The 22,008-nt window shown below is 42.9% G+C and overlaps 1 protein-coding gene across 6 annotated transcripts in view; it reads left to right on the top strand.

Annotated features, from left to right (window-relative positions):
- Positions 1 to 22,008, top strand: part of mphosph8 (M-phase phosphoprotein 8) — a 41,871-nt gene that overhangs the window by 9,362 nt on the left and 10,501 nt on the right. For 2 of the 6 annotated variants that reach the window (XR_009791036.1, XM_061791702.1), the window contains exons 3-7: positions 1 to 603; positions 3,889 to 3,982; positions 4,058 to 4,321; positions 5,012 to 5,134; positions 5,470 to 5,558. The exon at positions 1 to 603 is cut by the window's left edge and continues 297 nt beyond it. Coding sequence is in view for 5 of the 6 variants with exons in the window: in XM_061791702.1 (XP_061647686.1) it covers positions 1 to 603; positions 3,889 to 3,982; positions 4,058 to 4,321; positions 5,012 to 5,134; positions 5,470 to 5,558 (1,173 nt within the window). In the remaining variant the exon portion in view is untranslated. The other 4 variants (XM_061791697.1, XM_061791699.1, XM_061791698.1 and 1 more) reach the window with 4 other exon arrangements.

Consider the following 22,008-nt stretch of genomic DNA (forward strand, 5'->3'; position numbering starts at 1 on the left):
GCGCCGCCCAAGAAGCCCAAGAAGGAGAAGAGCAAAGATGGCAGGCATAGGAAGGACAGAAGCTTTGAGGAGTCCAAGAAGAAGAAAGCCAGGAAAGAGTACAATCTGGTGTCTTCGGATGAGGACCTCAGTGAAGGCCTGTCGGACTCGTCGGCGAAGAAGGAGAAGCCTCGCCTTGACGAGTACCGTTCCAAGCCCAAGAAGAAGCCGGACGTCAAACTGAAGGGCATCAAAGACCTGATCCAGGACAAGAAGAGCAAGCTGAAGGAGAGCAGCCTCCTGAAGCTCAAGACGCTGACCGCCTCCAGAGTCCGCGAGGACGCCGGGCCGCCCTCTTCCGACTCCAGCGACAGCTCGGGTCTGCACCGCAAGTCCAAGAGTAAAAGCCAAGAGGCCACACCCCCCGCCAAAGCACCCTCATCTGCCTCCTCCGCTGCCTCGTTGGCCCCTGCCCCCGCCACCAAGCCCCGGGAAGATGAGGCAGCCAGGGAGGACACCAAGGGCTCCACCAACCTCTTTGCGACATTCTTGCTCAAATGCGGGGACAAGGATCGAGCCCCTCGCAGGCCGCCGTCTGACAAGAGCGCCAGCAAGCCCTCCAAGGTATTTACACTTACACACATTTATCAGTCAACCAGTCAATTTGCTGCCCTTCCGAGTTCAACGACCCAGCACATCTATGTGTGTAAAAGTGTTCAGCAATACAGGACCCGGGGTGTTTGAAGATTGGTAATTATTAAGTTCTACCCCTGCTCATTATTACTCAGTTGAACTCCTGGTCATTGATACAAACATTCTCACCTGGTATTTATTTTGAAATTTACAAAGTTCCCCAACTGGTAAGTAGTGCTACAAATGAATGAGTGCTAATTCGTATTTATTCACGAGTTCACTTGAAAAAATGAATCCCGAATCATAATTTTTGCATTCAAATAAAAACAAATCAAAGTGCGTATTTTATTCTGACAAGAGCTGCAATACAGCAAAGCCATGTGGCAACTTCCTTTGTTTACTTCCACCGCCATTTTGGCTTACTGCACATGCACAGCTGTAGAGTAGCCACTGTAGCCGATCATATGGCTCAATCTCAGTGGGACGAAGCGTCCGCTGCACGAATGTTCATGGAAAACTGCGACCACTGCAGATGAAATGGATAAAAGTGATGCAAGACACATCATGACAGATGATTGAAGGGAGCTAGCCAGCTACTGCTAACTAGCAGCTAAGCTAACTAGCTGGCTTAGTAGAAGCAGATGTTGCAGCCACCATGCATTTATGCATTTTACGGCACTGAGACCGTACTATAACAGACCACGGGGTACGATGCGGTGAGGGATCCTGGTTAAAGTAAGTCATTTTAAACTAAAACGAAGCATTTTGGCAACTTTTTCCCTAGGGAAAAGTGGTTGCTCACACCAGCCAAAATGCGTCAGCTGACTTTTTATGGTGGTGTGACAAAATCAGTGACACCGAAAACTGCAACCAGGACTTAACCAGGGGACTGTAGATAGTTTTCAAATAATTAAATAGTTATTTTCATTTGGTGGACAATGTCATGTCTTTATATGGCTCAATCTCAGTGGGACGAAGCGTCCGCTGCACGAATGTTCATGGAAAACTGCGACCACTGCAGATGAAATGGAAAAAAGTGATGCAAGACACATCATGACAGATGATTGAAGGGAGCTAGCCAGCTACTGCTAACTAGCAGCTAAGCTAACTAGCTAAATAGCACAAGGAGTAACAATTCCATTGTGTTTCACTCTTCATTCCTTACTCTCAATGCAAATTGCAGTTGGAGATTTACACGGCGAGTCCGACCTCTACTGGTAAATAATATAAAGTTCCACTTAGAGATGCAACAATAATCGATGAATGGACAACTAATCGATGATCAAATTAATCGGCAACTGTTTTGATAATGTCGTCACTTAACTCCTCCCACGCCTGAGTTTTTTGCATCAGCGACTATCAAACCTGCGTTCTGCTTGGCCTTCCGCTACCCATCAGCTGCCTCACGAGTCCCACAGGCCAAAAAATGCCTGATAGGACTCCTCCTTCAGCTTGATGGCATACCTTACAGCCACAGCTCCAATCGACCGCCTAAACAATGGAGGCGCGGAACATGATCCACTCGTACTCAGTGTTCTCCCCGCCTCTCCCGGAACGTGGGCAAAGTTCTGCCAGAGGTGGGAGTTGAAACGCCTTATGACATGGACTGACAGAAATTTCCAGCAGACCGTCCCAATACATTTAGGTCTGCCAGATCGGACCGCAGCTTCTCCCACCATCAGAGCCAACACACCACCAGGTGGTGATCTGTTGATAGCTGCGCCCCTCTCTTCATCCAAGTGTTTAAGACAATCCATCATGAACACAGAAGTCCAATGACAGAACACCACTCGGGTTCTGGTCGGAGGGGCTGTTCCCTTCTGATCGAGCCCCTCGAGCCCCCTGGCTGCGTGGCTTATCAGAATCATCTTTATTTGCCAAGTATGTCCAAAAACACACAAGGAATTTGTCTCCGGTAGTTGGAGCCGCTCTAGTACGACAACAGACAGTCAAATTACAGAACACTTTGGAGACAGAAAGACATTGACAAAAAAACAGTCACTGAGCAGTAAAGGTTTGCTAGTTATCTGGTAATGCCGGTGAGGCTGGGGAAGGCCACCTCATGTACAGGCACCACCAGCACCGGGGCGCCCCAAGGTCTCTCAGGACCTAAAGTGGGAGATCAACATCAACTCCATCCTCAGAAAGGCCCAGCAGAGGATGTACTTCCTGCGGCTTCTGAAGAAACACGGCCTGCCACAGGAGCTGTTGAGGCAGTTCTACACAGCAGTCATCGAATTAGTCCTGTGTTCTTCCATCACTGTCTGATTTGGTGCTGCTGCACTCCGACTGCAACGTACAATCAAAACTGCTGAAAAGATTGTCAGTACCCCCCTAACCCACCCTTGTGGACTTGCACGCTGCCACTAAGACAAGAGCATGCAAAATCGTCTTGGACCCTCCACATCCTGGTCACCACCTCTTCCAGCTCCTTCCCTCAGGTAGGTGCTACCAAACAATGCAAACTAAAACAAGCAGACATTCCAACAGCTTCGTCCCTCTTGCCATTAACTTCTTAAACAGTTAACTTCCAATTCCATTGCAACATGCTACCAATTTTTTGTCTTGAGTTTGTTGTCCCATTTCCGTTGGGCCAATTATACATTACTCGTGCACTCACTGTAGTAGTCTCACCACGCTGCACTATTTGCATATCTGTTTTTGACCAATACTCACTCATATGCCTGAGTATCATCTGCAACATTTGCACAATCGACATTGTCCCAGATTCCCGCACTACTAGTCACTTTAAACTGTTTCTTTAAGTCTCGGCGCCCTTTGCACAATGGTCATTGCACCGGACTGTTGTTCTATTAGTCATTTTAAACTGCTGTAATTGCTAGAGGACTCTGCATCTTTTTGCACAATTGTCCAAAAAAATTTTTTTTACCAAGTTACTAGCACCCTTGTATTGCTCAGTGACTGAGGAGGCATCCAACAGCGCTGATTTCTATGTCCATTCAGTAGCTTTTAAATGCGGTGATATGTAAGAGTATGTAAAGAAATAGCACTCACTGGGGTCTTCTGGTAGAGTTCCTAACTTTTAGATTGTAGGCAGACAGAGCAAAGCCCAGATGGCAAGAATTGTAATTGCCATGGTGGTACTTGGCACAGCTGTTTGCTGCAAAGCAGGATAGATGGAGCAAGCCCCAGACTTCAGAGCTGGGTGGATGGAGTCGGCCTCAGGCTGCCAGCAGGGTGGATGCAGTAGGCCTCAGGCTGCAACATATCTCACAAATGCCCACAACTGGTAACTAATACAAAGTTCTCTTTCAGGTCCTTGGAAAGCTTGAGAAGATTGTCAAGCCTGTCAAAGAGTCTCCCACACTAAAAGAAACAGAAAAGATGGAAAGGCCAAAGCAGTCTGAAGGTAGTGTGTGCGTAGAGTCTTTCATTTTCGAGTCTGTCCCAAATAACATCAAACCCCGTCTCCCGCAACCCTCAGCCATCTCCAGATCAGGTCAGGGTTATGGCTTCAGCCTGGACAGCAATGAACTAGAAGGAGAGAACGCGGCCACCAAGTCGAAGACTGGGGAGGATTCCCGTGAACGCCGGGACAAGCCAGAGGAGAGCCAGACCAGGCCAAGCTGGGACAGGAAAGGGCAACCGGACGACAGGAAGAAGAGGAGGGAGGACAGCGAGCCCAGACATTTCATGGTATCTGATGACCATATGGACCAGCATCCAATGGAGGCCACTGACAAATCTGGTAAGTTTCACTCCCGGTCATGAATACAAAGTTTCAGTAGTGGTAATTAATACGGAGTTCCATTCCAAATATTGAATTAAAATTTCCACTCCTGGTCATTAATTCAAAGTTCCGCCAGTGGTCATAAAGGCAAAGTTCCACAACTGGTAATTAATACAAAGTTAAACTCCTGGGAATTAATACTGAACTCTACTTAACAACTAAACAAAGTGAAAATTAATTCCTTCCTGCTGGTACCTAATACAAAGTTCCATTCATAGAATGAGAGGTTCCACTTTTAAGTCATATGAAGTTCCAAAACTGGTAATTAAAAGGAAAGAAATCCATCCATCCATCCATTTTCTGAGCCGCTTCTCCTCACTAGGGTCGCGGGCGTGCTGGAGCCTCTTTCCAGCTGTCATCGGGCAGGAGGCGGGTTACACCCTGAACTGGGGGCCAGCCAATCGCAGGGCACATACAAACAAACAACCATTCGCACTCACAGTCACAACAACGTGTACACCTAAGTTCCACCCCAAGTACTTAATACAGAGTTCGGTAACAATTTTGTTTAAAAAAAATTACATTCATAGCAATGATTACAAAGTTCCCCTTCTGGCAATTAATTCAAAGCTCTAATTAAAGTAAATCGTTCTATGGAATATATAATAGGTTTGTGTGAAAAGTGTCTTTTCCCACACGTACAAACAGACAAAGGTCCGGCCACGTTGAGTTTGGGAATGGATCTCAACCTGGATTGGATGACGCTGGACGACTTCCAGAAACATCTGAATGGAGATGATGAGATCCTGTCAGGGCCTCCATTATCACCCAGTGAGTCTTTCCACTAGCTATACGTTGGCATGCCAACTGTTAGCATGTTATCTTTTGATCAGTCCTCATTTGAAATATCACCCAGTTCCAGTGTAGGATGTAAAATGGTTACCGAGTTAATGCACTCAGAGGCCAAAAGTCATTCAATGGGATCATTTTTCTTTTCTGTACTCTGGTTGCTTTCTCCATGTGTTAGCAAATGATAGCATATTAGCATTCTATCTATTCTATTCTATGTCTGTAGCACTGATGATTTGGAATTAATGTTATACGTTCACGCGGGATGTTGAATTACTTTTGTTACACCCCCCTTCCCCCCCACCTTACCCCTGCAGGCGAGTTGCGGGATGCAGTGAAAAGTGGCGACTATGTAGCAGTAAAAGTGGCACTCAATTCCAAAGAGGAGTACAACTTGGACCAGGAGGTAAGATTTATCCACAAAGTAAAGAAAGTCACATCAAAACAGACCAAAGTGTTAATTTCAATGTGTTGTTCTGATCATTCTATTTTGGCGTTAAATGTAGGAGTGAACCATATGGAGAAATAGTTTAATGCACATTTGTTTATTTTTGTTTTTTAAATGTTCTGTTTACCTAATATTTGCTTTCTGTCGAGCATATTTTTAACCTAATATTAGGGCATTTTAGGCTGTTTTATTTCTTTCCCTCAGTTATGTTTTGCTTTTATTTTTTTCCATTGCTCCATAGGATTTTTCTTTTTCCCAAAAATGTGCTTCTATTTTTTACAATATTTCTGTATTTTTTGAATATTTTCCTATTTTTATTGTAATAATTATATTTTTTCTCATATTGTAATATTTTTAAAACATTAAATTATTGTTTTCCTATTTTTTTTAAATAAATAAAAAATCACCCAACTTTGGATTTTTGTTGTAATGTTTATTTATTTTCCATCATTCTTTTCTCAATTACTTTATCTGATCTTTTTAATTTTTCCCAAAAATGTTGACATTTTTTACTATAGTTTCTGTACTCGTTATATATAATTCTATAATATATATATATATATATATATGATAATATTTTCCAGGAATATTTTCCAAATTTAGTTTTTCCTCATTTTTGTATTTTACAAGTAATATTTTATGGAAGAAAATATTTTTTCCATCTTAGTATTTGATTAAAATGCAGTATTTTTGTAGTTTTTATAGTTGTATTTTTTTACCCACTTTTGAATATTTGTCATATTTATCTTTTCTATTGTTTTCAATTTCCATATTTGTATCTGTATTTTTTCAGATTTTTATTTTGTTTCCCATTTTGATATTTTTTAAATTTTCTTTTTCTCAGTTTTATTTTTGGTCTTTGTTTTTATTTGTTTTCCTATTACTTTTATATTTACTTTATACATACTTTTTTTTGTCAAACTTTTGTTCTCGTTAATTACATTTTTCCTAGTAGTTATTAACTTTTGAGGCACATAACGGCAGCTGCATATATACACAGACTAAAAGAATTATTTACCGTATTTTCGCGACCATAAGGCGCACCGTATTAAAAGGCGCAGTCTCAGTTACGGGGTCTATTTCTGCATTTAACAGATACATTAGGCACACCGTATTATTGGGCGCAGGCATGGTAAAACATATGCTAGCTTAAAACATACGGTAGCATGCATGCACGCTAAAACATACGCTAGCATGCATGGTAGCGTATGTTTTTAAAAAGGCAGCGGGAGCAAAACTGACTTCGGTTGTGCTTTATTCAAGTATTTAACAATGTAAACAGTGAGTTCGGTTGTACTTTTATTTAAGTATTTAACAATGTACTCGCGTTATTTTTTGATCAATCCTCATCCACAAATCCATCAGTCTTCATCTGTATCCGAAATAAATAGCTGGGCAAGTTCTCCATCAAACATGCCGGGTTCCCTCTCGTCATTGTCGGAGTCAGTCTCGTTGCCGGGTCAGTCTCGTTGCCGGGGGGCTGTTCAGCAATGATGCCGGCTTTCGCGAAAGCTCGGACAACAGTCAAAGCAGATACTTTAGCCCAGGCATCCACTTGCGAACCATGGATTCGTTGATCTTGAATTCTCTCGCAGCTGCTCAATTCCCATGTTCCTCCGCGTAACTGATAGCTTGCAGTTTAAACTGTGCTTCGTAAGCGTGTCTCTTCGTAGGTGCCATTTTCGGGGGTCCTTAGCCAAACCGATGTTGTTTTGCACAATGCACATACTGGCACTATATACCTACTGTGGGCGTGTCTTTAACATCCTCTTTCACGCGCACCCTTCCCCTTTTAACGTCCGCATGCTGTCCTCAGTCACGTCCGCCTTTCCTCTATAAAAGCAGCCTGTCGGCAGGAAATGCTCCCAGTCAGTCAAGCGTAGTGCTCACCAAAGTCACACAACAACATTTACAGATTTTGGAACTCGGTGCACACATAAGGCGCGCCGCATTATAAGGCGCCCCGTCCATTTTGGAGAAAATTTAAGACTTTTAAGTGCGCCTTATGGTCGTGAAAATACGGTAAGGTTACTACTGCTGAATATCTTTGATGTTGTCATTGTTCTCCGTTTCTCTGAATACATTTGTGTAGGGCTATTCAGCACTTTGCACCTTGGTTGCCCCCGTGTGTATGTGTGTGTTAATGGTGTAGGTTAGCATTTTGTCCTTTCAAATATGGCATCAATAATATTCAACGCACCTACTTTAATTGCAAAGCGGCCTTTTGGGTGATTTTGTTTTATTTTTAATTTTTTTGACGGTATAAACGACACTGTTTGGTCATTTCCAGCGATTTCATGGTCAATATTTTGCACTTTTCCACTATTCGTGTCTGAAGACGAACCAAAATTTACTCATCTGACTGAGGAAGATCAGGTCTGAATGTGACTTTTTAGGCCGAATCTACAATTCCCACAGGACATTTTAGGGTAAATTTGTCACTTTTCCGTCGACGCTGTCCAAGGAATCTGTCTTCATTGTGACAATCCCAGGTAAGGGCCTTTGCCGTTTCATGTTCTTTCTTTAATAGGGTGATTTGAATAGTTTTTTTTTATTATGACAATAGGGTCATGTAATCCATGTGCGTAATAATAATAGTACTGTTCTTAAAAAAATGCATAAAGCTCTAAAACATGAAAGAAAATTTATCAAATGTGTTATTGTTATTCCTGGAAGAGAAAGTGAAGAAAACTGACTATTAGTCAAAGTTTTACTATTTTAACTGAAAAATGCTTTTCTGTGAATCGCTGAATTCATATTTACTTTTATAATCACGGTTTCGGAGAAATGCTTCCCATCCGCGTTGCGTGGAGTCCGTCTTTGAAGTTCTATTCTTCCAGTCCAGGACCATTGGACAACATTGCACAGTTCCTTTTTTCGTTCCTCTCCAACCTCATATTTACTTGTACAGTATAGAGTGGGAAGAAAAACTATGTTGAACTCATTGGAATTTCTTTCATTTCTGCATGAATTGGTCATAAAATGTAATCTGACCTTCATCTAAATCACAAGAATAAACAGATTCTTCTTAAACGAATACCACACAATTACGTTTAACGTATAACATTCACAGGACAGGGAGGAAAATGTAAGAGAACCCTTGGATTTAATAACTGGCTGACCCTCCTTTGGCACCAATAACCTCAACCAAACGTTTCCTGTAGTTGCAGATCAGACATGCACGACAATTAGGATGAATTTTGGACCATTGGTCTTTACAAAACTGTTGCAGTTTGGCAAGATTCCTGGGATGTCTGGTGTGAATAACTCTCGAGGTTATCCCACAGCATCTCAATCAGGTTGAGGTCAGGACTTTGACTGTGCCACTCCAGAACACATTTATTTTTTCTGAAGCCATTCTGTTGTTGATTTGCTTCTGTTTTGGATCATTGTCCTGTTGTAACAGCCATCCTCTTTTGAGGTTCAACTCTTAAACAGATTGCCTCCAGTTCTTCTGCAAAATATCTTGATAAAACTTGTGAATACATTTTTCCATTAATGATAGCAAACTGAGGCCCTGAGGTAGCACAGCACGCCCAAACCATGATGCTCCCTCGACCATGCGTTATAGTTTGGATAAGGTTTTGATGTTTGTGTGCTGTGTGTTTTCCTCCACACATGGTGTTGTGTGTTCGTCCCAAACAATTCAAACAATTTCATCTGCACAGAGATTCATTCACGCCATAATCATTTTAGCTTTGCAGTTAATTACACACACATTTTTTAGTATCAGTGCTGTTTTTGAGAGCTCGTTACCATCTGTGTTGCATGGAGTCAACCTTTGAACTTCTCTTCCAGTCCAGAACCATTGGGGTACATTCCACAAGTCCTTTTTGCTTTCCTGTTAATCACTGGAATAATACTTAGTTGTATAACCTCTGTTACTGAGAAGTGATTCACATCTAAATTGCAAGAGTACATTCCATTAATTATTTTTGCTTTCCTCCAATTCAGGGGGTGTGTAATAATGTGAAAATGGGAAAATGTATTGAATACGCCAAGTATTTATTTTGTACAAAAGCATTTGTTTGCAATGACAGCTTCAAGACGACTCCTGTATGGAGAAACTAGTCGATTCTGCTTAAACGAATACCACACAATTATGTTTAAACGTATAACATTCAAGCAGTCTTCAAATCTTGAAGGTTCCGTGGGCTTCTTTATGGACCTTGAGTTTGAGTTCTTTCCATCGATTTTCTATTGGATTCAAGTCAGGTGATTGGCTGGGCCATTGAATGGCAGCTTTCTTTCTTTTTCTTGGCAGTATGTTTTGGACCATTATCCTGCTTAAATGTCCACACTCATTTCAGTTTCATCATCCTCATAGATGGCAGCAGATTTTTGTCAAGAATGTCTTGTTACACTTGCCCATTCATCCTTCCTTCAATAATGTGACGTTTACCAGTACCATTTGCTGAAAAGCAGCCCCGCACCATTATGTTCCCACCTGAACTTCACTGTTGGTATGGTGTTTTTAGGGTGATGTTCAGTGCTATTTCTCCCTCAAATGTGGTGTGTATTATGGCATCCAAAGAGTTCAATTTTGTTCTCATCCGACCAAACTATATTCTCTCAGTATTTAACTGGCTTGTCCAAGTGTTGTTCGGCAAACTTTAAACGAGCTTTGACATGCTTTTCTGCGTGGTGAGCGTGCATACAGGCCATGGCGGCAGAGTGCATTGTTTTCCTTGCGAAAACAGTATGTCCAAATTCCAGGTCTCATTGAAGCACTCCACAGGTGGTCGTTGGCTCTTGGACAGCTCTTCTGATTATTCTTTGCACTCCTCAGTCAGAAATCCTGCGAGGAGCACCTGATCGAGGCAAATTTATGGTGTTATGATTGGCGTTCCACTTACGTGTTATGGCCCCAACCGTGCTCACTGGAACGTTCAGAAGCTTAGATATGCACCTATAACCAATGCCATCGTTCTGTTTTGCAACAATTCGTTTGCGATGGTCTTAAGACAGCTCTCTGCTCTTACCCATTATGAGATGTGTCTTGACTCACACCTTGACAATGAGACCTTTTTTGTAGGCCATCAATTAGGACTGAACCAGCAGATATTCATTTTCACTGACAAGGGGCTGGATTGCTGTTTAATTATTGATAGAGTTTAGGTGTTGTCTTGGCTTTCCATGCCCTTTTGCACCTCCCTTTCTTCATGTGTTCAATACTTTATCCCTGTGTCATTTCACATTTTTACACACAACTTAATTTCAGATATTATTTGTTCTACTTTCTTTATACGTATGGGTTACTTGGGGGCTTCCCAACATCTAGTGAAAATTTCAGGTCAATAGTACCTTTGGAAGTATATATCGTGAGAAAAATGGTGATGTGTTAAAGACTTATTTTACCGCTGTATTTAGTGGTATATGTGCTGTTCGGGGACTCCTCATCTGTGTTGCATGAAGCCAATCTGTGAATTCCTACTCGAGTCCATGATCATTGGACTGCATTCCACAGTTGCTTTTTGCTTTCCTTTGCGTCACCGAACTAAATATTAGTTGAATACACACTATTTCTTCGAACTGCTTCACATCTTTTTTAAATGAAATCCATCAATTTGGGCTATGTCACCTGAGGACCCCGGTCCATATTCCTTTTTGCTTTCCCATAAATCACTGAACTCATACTGTAAAATTCTTGGCCTAAAAAACCATAAATAGTCAATATCCTCAGTAAACCTTTGAACCTGTGTATTATTTGAATATACTAGTATTGATTGCAGGTACATTTATACATGGCATCTCATCTTAATCTCATTGTACTTGTGTATAGTGACAATAAATTAATGGATGTGGTTGGATGTTTGATGATGGTCGGAGGGGCCGTAGGCGCAGAATGGCAGCCACGCGCCTGTCAGACTGCCCTAGAGCTGCTGTGGCTACACTAGTAGCTTACCACCACCAGGGTGTGACTGTGGAGTGAATAAATAGTGTGCACTTGCAAAGCATCTTTGAGTATCATGAAAATCGCTACAATACTGTAATGAATTATTATTATTATTATTATCATCAATAAAAAGGCATTCTATTATTGGACCAGTTTAATATAAAGCGCAATTCTACACTATATACATAAGTAGGGGGTCCGCGCTCCAGCTTTCCATATGGCGGGTCCTTAGCCTTGAAATTGTTAAAGCCCCCTCATATAAACCATTAAAAAAATCACGGTTATCAGTATTGATATCGCCTTGGACAAGCAATACTTATCGTGCATCCCTAATTTTTAGTATTCATTTTTTTGTTCACTTTCTCTTAAGGAAGGAGTATTTTACTCACTTTTTAAACATCCTGCTATTACTCTGTGGACAGTATGTAACACATTTGCATAGTGAAAGGCGAGGTTCCCATTTCTGTAGTGCATGACTGATAAGACTCATAAATCTGTTTGACAGGCAGCAACTGTCAGCTTTTAACCTTATTTAAAGCTGCTAATGCTACTCAACGCTACTTCCTCAATCCCTATCAGTACTTTTGCATCCTGTTGTGGTCTGTAGGAGCTGTTGATGCTGTCTGTGTTTTCAGGTGACGAAGATGTCTGAGGAACACTCAAGAAAGTGGACAAGAAGCAGGTACACACCATATATATACTGCCATAAGAACACTTAACTTCATAATCATATAGCACATGTGCCATGCGCCAATCACCCTTCATGTTTTAAAACATATAGCCGGTAAAATTCAACACAAAACAAGACACCCAAATGTTTTCTGTCCATTTCATCGTCAACATCCCATTACGCCATTGACGAGCTTATCAGTTGGACCGTGCTGCTTGATCTAATAAAACCATTAACTTGTCCTTGAATGGGTGACGTGGTCTTTCTGCTGATGATTCCTAAAGGTGTGGTGTTTTTTTTTTGTTTGATTTATTTGTGGTCACATCAAGTGAGCCTGGTTGAATGGGCCTCGGATGTTAGCGTTTGCGGGGCATTGCCAAGGTGCTGGTGCGTCACACGGCCGCAGGAACATGTGCATATGATTGTTGAAGTGCCAGCGACCCGTTTCCAAGACACGGGAGGCCTTGATTTAGGTGACCAGTCTTACACATCTACTTGTTCTCTTGCAGGCATGTACTACAATGGGTGTGAAGAGGTCATTTGACGAGAGAAGTCAGAGGGATGGGATTTTTATGCCACAGTTTTTAAACTGTACGCAAGAGGGCAGGAGTGGCAGCCCGGATAAAAACCTCCAGAAGGGTGTGCCCGAATCAGAGCACGGTTCAGATCAAGCAACAGAAACATTTAAGCTAGATAATGCAAAAGTCAACAATTTGAGGTTGAGCTTCGATGTTCCTAACCAAACCGCAGATGCAAAGGACTGCGACCAAGCGGGAGAAAATGTCAAACCAGATGGGAGTAAGACAAACAATTTAGCATCAATTTCATCCGAGGAGGCAACAAAAGACGATGGCAGATCGACAAAATGCTGCCGGAGGAAAACTATCAAAGCCAAACAGCCGACGCGAACCAGTCAGAGGATATGCAGGAAGATAGTCCATACACTATCCAGTACTGATGAGGAGAAGGAACAGTGTAGAAAGCACTTTTGTTTCTACTGCCAGATGTCTTTCAGCCAGCTGGAGAAGCACTTGGAGAAAAAGCACGCCGAGGAAACGGACGTGGCCCACGCTATTCACTTTCCCAAAGGCTCCAAAGTCAGACAGACCCTGCTAGACCAAATCCGCGACAAGGGCGATTATGAGCAATGCACCAAAGCACTCCGAAAGGTGGGTGACAAGGATGGCGGCACACATACAGAGGTGAAGAGTCCTAAAATATGCGTACGCGACTTTCTCCCATGCCAGCAATGCTATACTTTTTACCGCAAAACCGACCTGTGGTGGCACGAGCAGTCCTGCAAACCCAGGAAAGGTGACGACAAATCCCCCGAAATTCCAAACGTGGAAACTGCGGGACAAAGCGTCACCTTGCAGCTGCTTCCCGTGTCAAAGTTCTTGACGGACGATTGCAGGGAAATTATCCGCACCATGCACCAGGACGACATCACCCGGCACATCGTCCACGACCCACTCATTTGCAAATACGGTAGTGCCTTGTCGGCCAAGTACAACCACGACAAATCTCAGTTTGCCTACATTGGACAAAAGTTGCGGCAGCTAGGCCGGTTCATGATCGCCATCAATAACCTGGATGGCAGTGTGCGCTACCTGCACCAATTGTGTCTCCCGTCCAGGTTTGAATTGGCAGTGGAGGGTGCCAAGAAAGCTAGCGGTTTCGATCCCAGTTGCAGTCGGTTCAAAACCTTTTCCCTGGTGTCCAAAATTGGCTACTCCTTGAAACGGGCCGCCGAGATAGCCTTTGGCGAGAGTTGCATGACCAAAGATCGGCTAACAGAGGGCGAGGTGAGGGCCTTCATTCAGTTAGTGGATACCAAATGGAGCGAGCGCTTTTCTCGCAGGTCCCTACCAGCGTCATCCTCCAAACCGGACATTCGGAAGGCAGAGGTTAATGCATCCAGTGTGACGGAGGACCTGATCAAACTCTATAGGTTCATTGCTGATGAGGGGGACGAAGCCAGGCAGGAGCTGAGGTACAATCCCAGTGTGGCCAACTGGAAGAAGCTGAGTGAGGCCACGCTGGCCGACATTTGCCTCTTCAACAGAGCACGCGTGGGCAACATTGGCCGGCTCCTTTTGCAAACATATGCCGGCAAAAAGCTTGGGGGCGTCTTTGTGCCCTCAGCTGATCAAATCAAGAAATGCTCCAAACTGGAGCTGGAGGTCAGCGGGCACTTCACCCGGGTGGAACTGGAAGGTCAGTTTGGCAGGAACATGTTGGTTCTGCTCACCGAAAAGATGACTTTGTCACTGGATCTGCTGGTGGAAAGCCGCCAAGACGCCGGGGTGTCCAAAAGCAACCCGTACCTCTTTGCCCGGACTGAAGGACACTCCTTCATCCGAGGGCTGGACTGCTTCCGAAGGGCGGCGGTGGAATGTGGAGTGAAGAACCCCGAAGCGCTCCTGTCAGCGGCGCTAAGGGAGCAAATCGCCTGCTGCTGGCAGCTCATGAGCCTCAGCCAAGGTGAGCTGGATCGAGTAGCCGGGCTGTTGGGAAAGAGCATCCAGGAGTGCTATGCCTTGTCCAAAAACTCATTGCAGCTGGAGGAGGCTAGTAAACACTTGCTCCAGTTGGACCGCATGCGACCAACAATTCCAGCTAACACAGCTAGCAATGGTGAGCATAATTTATTTTGTGTTTATGCATTGAAATTTTGATTCACAGCAGTTTAAATAAGTAAATCCTGATCAGTGACCGTGCGATGGCAATAGCCTGCCTGAGCTATGTAAATAAGTGTGTTGGTTTTATGGGTTCATTGCGTTGGAATATTAAAAACGAATTAAATTCGGATAGGTTTTGGATAATGAATACTCGCAAACGTTGATTTATTTATTTATTTTTTACATTTTTACAATTTGTATTTTAAGTTCTTTTTATTTTTTCCCCCAAAACAGCAAAAAATGTTTCAGCTTAAAAAAATCACATTGACAGTTTCATCTGAAAACTAATCGGATGGTTCAGATTTAAAAAAAACAAAAACAAAGCTTGCATCATGTGAACATAGTTATTTTCGAATCAGAAAAAGCCCCTCCACGCAAAAAAATATGGCTATGTTTTTTTTACCTTGTAGAACAGCCTTTTCCAAATGTTATTAGCTATACACTCCCTGTGTGGAGTTTTTTTTGTTGGACCTTCAGATCTTATCCTTCCAGGTTTTGACAACATAATGATTTCTTCTGTGTAGGAACTCCATCCAAAGCTGTCCTGAAGAGGCGACCGTGGAGCGAGCGTGAGCAGGCTGCCGTCAGGCATCACATGAGTGAATTTTTAAGAAGGATGAAAGTTCCCGGCAAGAAGGACTGCAACGCCTGCATTGCTGCCGAACCGGATCTGGCTGGCAGATCTTGGACCGATGTGAAAAACTATGTGCACAACAGCATCCAGACCTTGCGTAGACGCAGTAACCAGCACAGGGGGGAAGGTAACAGCAGAGCTTTAAAGCCCAAGAGACTGAGAGAGGAAGTCCAAAGAACAGATTTGGACGACATGTCGACGGGTTGTAGCTTGTCTTCAGGTCTTCAGGACCACCTGACAGAGAATGCAAATATTTGCATGTCTGTGCCGCCGCAAGAACCAAATCCATACACCCCAGAGATGCCTTTAAGCTACATGTCCTTGTGTTCTCCTAGTGCAAATCTTATCCACACCAGTCAGCCAATAATGTCCACGTTCACATCTTTGAACGCCACCGACACTCAAGTGGTACCCACGTTCACGCCGCTCAGCACCACCAGTGCACTCATGTCGCCCATATATGCGTCAGAAACCGACAGCATCCATCCAATGGCTCCTCCTTATTCGCCAAATACCTCAAATATGCCTCCCCCGGTCTATGCCGACCCTTTAAACTCCCCCATGCTTCCCAGTTATGGTGTTCCCAGCACCTCCATGCTTCCCACGTTCACTACACTGAATTCCCCGACTCCGCCCTTGGTCCCGGCCTTCTCCTCGACCTTAAGCGACCGAAGCGGGATAATGGTGTCCTCCTTCACGGCACTCAACCCCTCCGCTGCGCCTCCCTACCCGACCAGTCAGCCGACCACTTCTGTGACGGCGCAGGTGGTCCCGACGGTCCACAGAGGCAGCATTCACGATGGGGTGGCCCCACCGCTTCCACCTCACCAAAACCCCCACCCCACCCCAAAACCCCACCCCACCACCAAACCCCAGAAGAGGCACAAAAGGTTGTGGAGCACCGAGGAGCAGGCTGCAGTCCGACGGCAGTTTGGAGACTTGTGCAAACTGGTCAAGGTGCCGGGGAAAAAGGACTGTGACGCATGTTTGGCGGCCGAGCCGGCCCTGAGTAGCCGCACGTGGCGGGAAGTCAAGTATTTTGTCCACAACAACATTCAGTCCATGAAGAGACGAGGCCTTGCTGCAGCTGTGCCTCTGCTAACTGAACAACCCAAACAGGAACTACAGACTCCAGCATCAAATGCGGAGTGGGACGGTCCTGTATATCTGTCCCTGTAAATAGCACTACCTTAACATGTAATATGTTATTGCAAGAGTTCAGATCCAGAGTTCCACACTACAGTTCGCATCGGGTGGCATGCAATAGCTGCGTCCGCTACGTAAATAATAGGGGTGTAACAGTACGTTGAAAAAAAATCACAGCTTGGTTTTAAGGTGACGGTCCTGTTCACATTGGGTACACTTAAGGCAGTGATTGCCAACCACAAAGATCATCTGGTGCATTGGTACTCTGCTGTTGTCACCCTGGGACCCACATTTTCTATTTGTCGTTCAGTCGCGACCCACTTACAGAAGTTATCAATATAGAAAATGTATTGTTCAGAATTTTTTTTTTCTCTAAACATAACTACACTATGCATGCTTACATGTTCAAAGTGCCTTTTAGAGCACCTTAAAACATGATAACTGCATGTATAAATAAATAAAGTTAAATATCACAATTGCACAAAATACGCCCCCAAAATGACACTTATATCTTGGCACTGACCTCTTCTTTTTTGCAAAGTCTATTACCTAACGTTCCATATATAAATACATTTCTTAATCTTTTTGACTCATGCCTTTTAAAATAAGGTCTGTTCCAAATAAAAGGCAAGTCCAACCTGGGATGCACGTTAAATATTTCACTATAGACGGGTTTCTCAGTTTACAATGGAGTTCCACTCCCATAAATGTGTTCATAAATCGGAACCCTGGTAAGCGTGTCACTAACCTACACGACTAACACAGTAGTAAAGTCACAATTATACAGTATTTGTATAAATAAAACTAATACAAAAACAACTGTGAAATAAAAAACAGTACTGGTACGTTGTATGTCGGCACCATCATAAACCAAGGACCCCTTTAATTTGATGCAACCTGTCTGTGATCCATCCATAATGGTATGGCATCCAAGCTTACTTGGGGCAAGTGGTGGAGTACACCCTGAACTAGTTTCGAGCCACTCGCTGTAAAGTGATAATTACGGTAAATGTTTATGAAAAAGCGCTTCTGGGCCATAAATATAAAACAGAAAAACAACAACTACGGTGCTTAACAGAGTGTGCCTTCTTGACGCTGTATTCTTACGCCTCCCAGCAGACTAGTCCATCGCGCGCCGTTCGTAAAACTCCCTTCGGGACCGTGGTAAACCCACTCGCTGTAAGATCATCTTCTTTTTAGGAAAACAGACAAGTATAAACTCATTTGGACGGACAGCCGCTAGCCAGAGGCTAAGCTGCACTGGTTTTTTTATGGCGTAGCCTGTCCATTACCTAATATGTTTCGTGCAAGAACTGTACCCCTCCGAATGTTCCCGACCCAAAAAGTCTAATACCGTTACACCCCTGGTAAATGGCGTGACATAACAGTGAGGAAAAAGTTCATTTCTGCTTCCGATACGTGCTAAAAATTGTTTTAAACGGTTACAAATGACACTGCCCTTGTACTTCAAAGAGCCTCTGCCTCATACAAAAATGTACTTCCACCACCAGCCATATTACTCTGTATAGACTGCTTGGTCACGCTGTGGTTTAGTCCATTGACCCTCCCTCTGAACTAACCCCACCAACAAAATGACTTCAACCGAAAGCATTACGACTGTTGCTTTTGATGAGTTTCCGTATACACTAAATGTGTAATGCCTAGATCAGACTACAAGATTTTAGCCCCAATATTGGCCTGATTAGCTATTGCGGGCGATTTCCCAGATCGGGTCCGACATTTTGTCGGGAACGACAAAACTTCTTGTCGTGTGACATAATCCACGACCAACGATTTGGCCTTACGACAGCCCTACGACGGCAAAATGAAAAGCCTAGCATCTTAATTTTTTTATATCTACCGTGTAGTGTGACATATCAGCGTCAACTCTGACAACGCACTTTGACATCGACCAATACGATTGCATATTGTAACCGGCGCATCGCCTCCCGTGCTTTCTGTTGTCAACATACTGGTCGCCGTTGTCAACATTTATGCACGCGCACAAACTGTTTATCGATGCTTTAGAGCATGATTGGACAGAACGCTGGCATGTTTATCGGTAGCACTACCTTGCTAGGCTACATAACGTTTTGTTGCAGCCTTGCGAGCCGTATCACATTAAAAATACGTGAACATACTGTATCTCAAGCAATCCTTGAATGAACGTCCTCTCCCGAGCACTGGTGACGCCCGCTACACGATTTTCATCATTTTGTTCTCCCCCCCCCCCCCCCCCCCCACACACACAATACATTGGCGCGATCCATTGTTGTTGTGGTCGCCATGGTAACGGGTGTATCTAGTAGCATTGACCGGTGACACGTTTTCTGGTTCCGCCTCTCCAAGAGTGTTTGATTTAACAAAATAAAGCCCAGTAATCGTAAAAGGCGGGATACGTTGGTATCGGAATACATCGTGTAGTGTCGCCACTGTCTGGCCGAGATACGGCCAGATTTTATGGCAGTAGTCTGACATTGTGCAATCATGAGAGACCAAATTTGTCTTGTAGCCTGATCCAGGCATAAGATTATTATTTTCCATGTTTAATACGTTCATTCACCAAATGTTAACGAGAATTTCATCCCACCATTTCAACCACCAGTTGATCCTTCCGATAGATGTTCATTTCTACGCTTTAGGTATTAGGTTTATGTTGTAGATGGTCCCAGTATTGGTAGCACTGTGTATACACTTAAACCCATGTTCATGTTTATAATCTCTTTATTATGATGTTGCCCTGTACAAGAACTATGTAGAACAAATTTTGTACTTTTAGTGGATTTTGTGTGACAGATAAAATACAACAGTGGTTGGGAAAATTGGTTGATTCCCAAAATTTCTGGCTGATATTTGAATGTAACTGGCCCACAACCAATCCTGGCAAATGTTTTTTTTTTTATTTTTATTTTTTTTTTGGGGTGGGGGAGGTCATCCATCCAATTCCTGATACAGGACTTTAGTATGACCACTAGGGCTGCAGCTATTGAATATTTTTAGAATCGAGTATTCTACAGATTATCCTGTTGATTTAATCGCATAATCACATAATTGATTTTGCATTTTAAACACAATAACGCGCATGTGAGGTGCAGGTACAGTATTTTTTTCTGTCCACTTGGGGTCACCGTCCTTACATTCTACTGTAGCATCTGTGGCTTTGTGTGAGGAAGGCTTTTAAAAGGCACGGCCTGGCCTGGTGTGGGCGTCAGCATATAAGAGTGTAGTGTTGGCTGGCTATTAACTGGTTAAATTAGCTAAAATCAATGTTACGTTGTGCTGCCGGTCGTAGACATGCTGTTTCGGTAGACGTTACACTTTATCTTCCTTTTTAAATCTGCAGTATTTAACTGTTTTTTTCATCTTCCGCAAGTCATTTTCACCTAAGCCACTACTGAAAGAGATGACCCAATGCTGCTTTAGCCTATGAGCTCGTCTGTCATCTTGTTGTATTTTTCGGTATTTGTTTTTTTACATTTAGTGAATGTCTGGTTCATTTCCTGCGCTTTCAACTTGGTGACCCACCGAAAATGAAATTGATGCATTTTAACCTAACAGTGGGCGGAGGGTGACCCCTTGTCATTTGTAAAAAGCTCACTAAACATTATTTTGTGTTTCTGTAGCAGAGAATAATCATACAGTAATTACTGTGTAAACGAATACAATAATTGCCGCGAACGAACGAAAACCTCTTTCTGAGGACCCCTTAGGTGCCCAAATAAAATGTAAAATATGCGCACCGAATAATGCAAGCACAAATATAGTGAATGACTCATTCTATTTCTGTCTGATATCTTTATCACCAATGCAGACGGGCATCGATGACAAGAGAAAACAATAGCATTCGTATGCTGTGACCGAAATCCATTCACCTTCCCGAGGACCCTTAGCTGACCAACAAGGTCCCTGAAGTAAAATAAACGAAGTACAGCAACGTCCAAGCAATGCATGCACAAAATGACCAATAACAGTGAATTTATAACAATTTCCTCTTCCGAAGAGTCCATCTTTCCCCCCCCCCCCCCCACTGGCTGTCATTCCAAACAGAATACAAATCTTGTAGAATGTTGTACAAAAATCACATACAAGGGACCTCCTACGTCATATGGAAGCAACAGTTTGTTTTTGCAATACTGAATTCCAAACAGAACTTTAGCATGATAGCTTTAAGAGTGAAATGACCCAAAACTTGGGACATTTTCTCTCTCATGGACTTTCCCCCCTGGCTCGTGGCTTATTAACTTAATTTATTTCTACATGAAGTGGTTCATGCCACTGGAGTAACATTAGTCGGTGTGGGCAAATGATCCCTGCAAAGAGATTTTGGTTTGACCTTTTTAGTAAAGGAATTATTTGATTAATTGTTGCAGCCTTAGTAGGTCATCCAAACTTGAGTCCTGCATGGGTCAGTTTTTTAAATCGGGTTTCAACTCACCGATATGTGACCGCATCTTACACACAACCCAACCGCTGGAAACTTGAGGGTCACGCTTTCAGTATTGAATACATTGGATAAGTTTGTTCAATACGAATGAAAACCATCACTTTCCAAATTTGTTTCGTCCACAAATGTATTACAAAGCTCCTTCATTCGATCCTGTTGTAGTTTATACAGTTTACTATTTAAAAAAAAACAAATCATTTGAGCCTCCAGTATTGTCCAGGCATTTTCAATATGTTCTTCCAACATTGATGTTAATATCCATCAAAAAAGAATTCCTATTTTTCAATTTTGGTGTAAGATGCCACATTGGCCCCAGTCAATGCCTTTTATGATGTATCGTAAGGAACTTAGAACCTGTACTTGTATAATAAAATGTTTCTTGTCTTAACTGGCCCACAATCTGTTTTTTTTTGTTTTGCATTTCGCGTTTCTGGACGTGAAAATTCTCTATCCCACCAATCAACATGCATCACTGTGCCTAGCTCTGCCCCTTAGGTACCCTACGACTACTAAATTGATCTTGGTAGGCAAAGGAAGGCTGGCAAAAAGTGTTACAGTATAAAAAAATTGGTATTATACTGTAGTGATATGCTATTGCCAGATTTTAATAATCTTGCTATCTGATGAAAGCAGTGATGCCTTGAATTAGTTTTTTAGGTTTTTTTTTCGGCTTTGTTTTTTGAGATAAAATGTTTTTTTCTTTTGACTTGCGTGAGCAAACTTAAGAGCGCTGTACGGTGGCAGTGAACACAACTCAACTCACTTAACATTTAGCAACACTTTGTGTGCAAAAGTAAACATTTCTTCAAAAATAAGAGGCTTCAAGCTGTTTTATGAATGCCACTCCCAGTTGAAGTTCACTGTCAAATTAAACATAAAACAGAGAAATACACGTACAACCAAACAACGGTCTAAAGAAACACTAACACACTAGCTT

The sequence above is a fragment of the Phyllopteryx taeniolatus genome, chromosome 12 (genome assembly GCF_024500385.1).
Source record: "Phyllopteryx taeniolatus isolate TA_2022b chromosome 12, UOR_Ptae_1.2, whole genome shotgun sequence".
NCBI classification, from domain to species: Eukaryota; Metazoa; Chordata; class Actinopteri; order Syngnathiformes; family Syngnathidae; genus Phyllopteryx; species Phyllopteryx taeniolatus.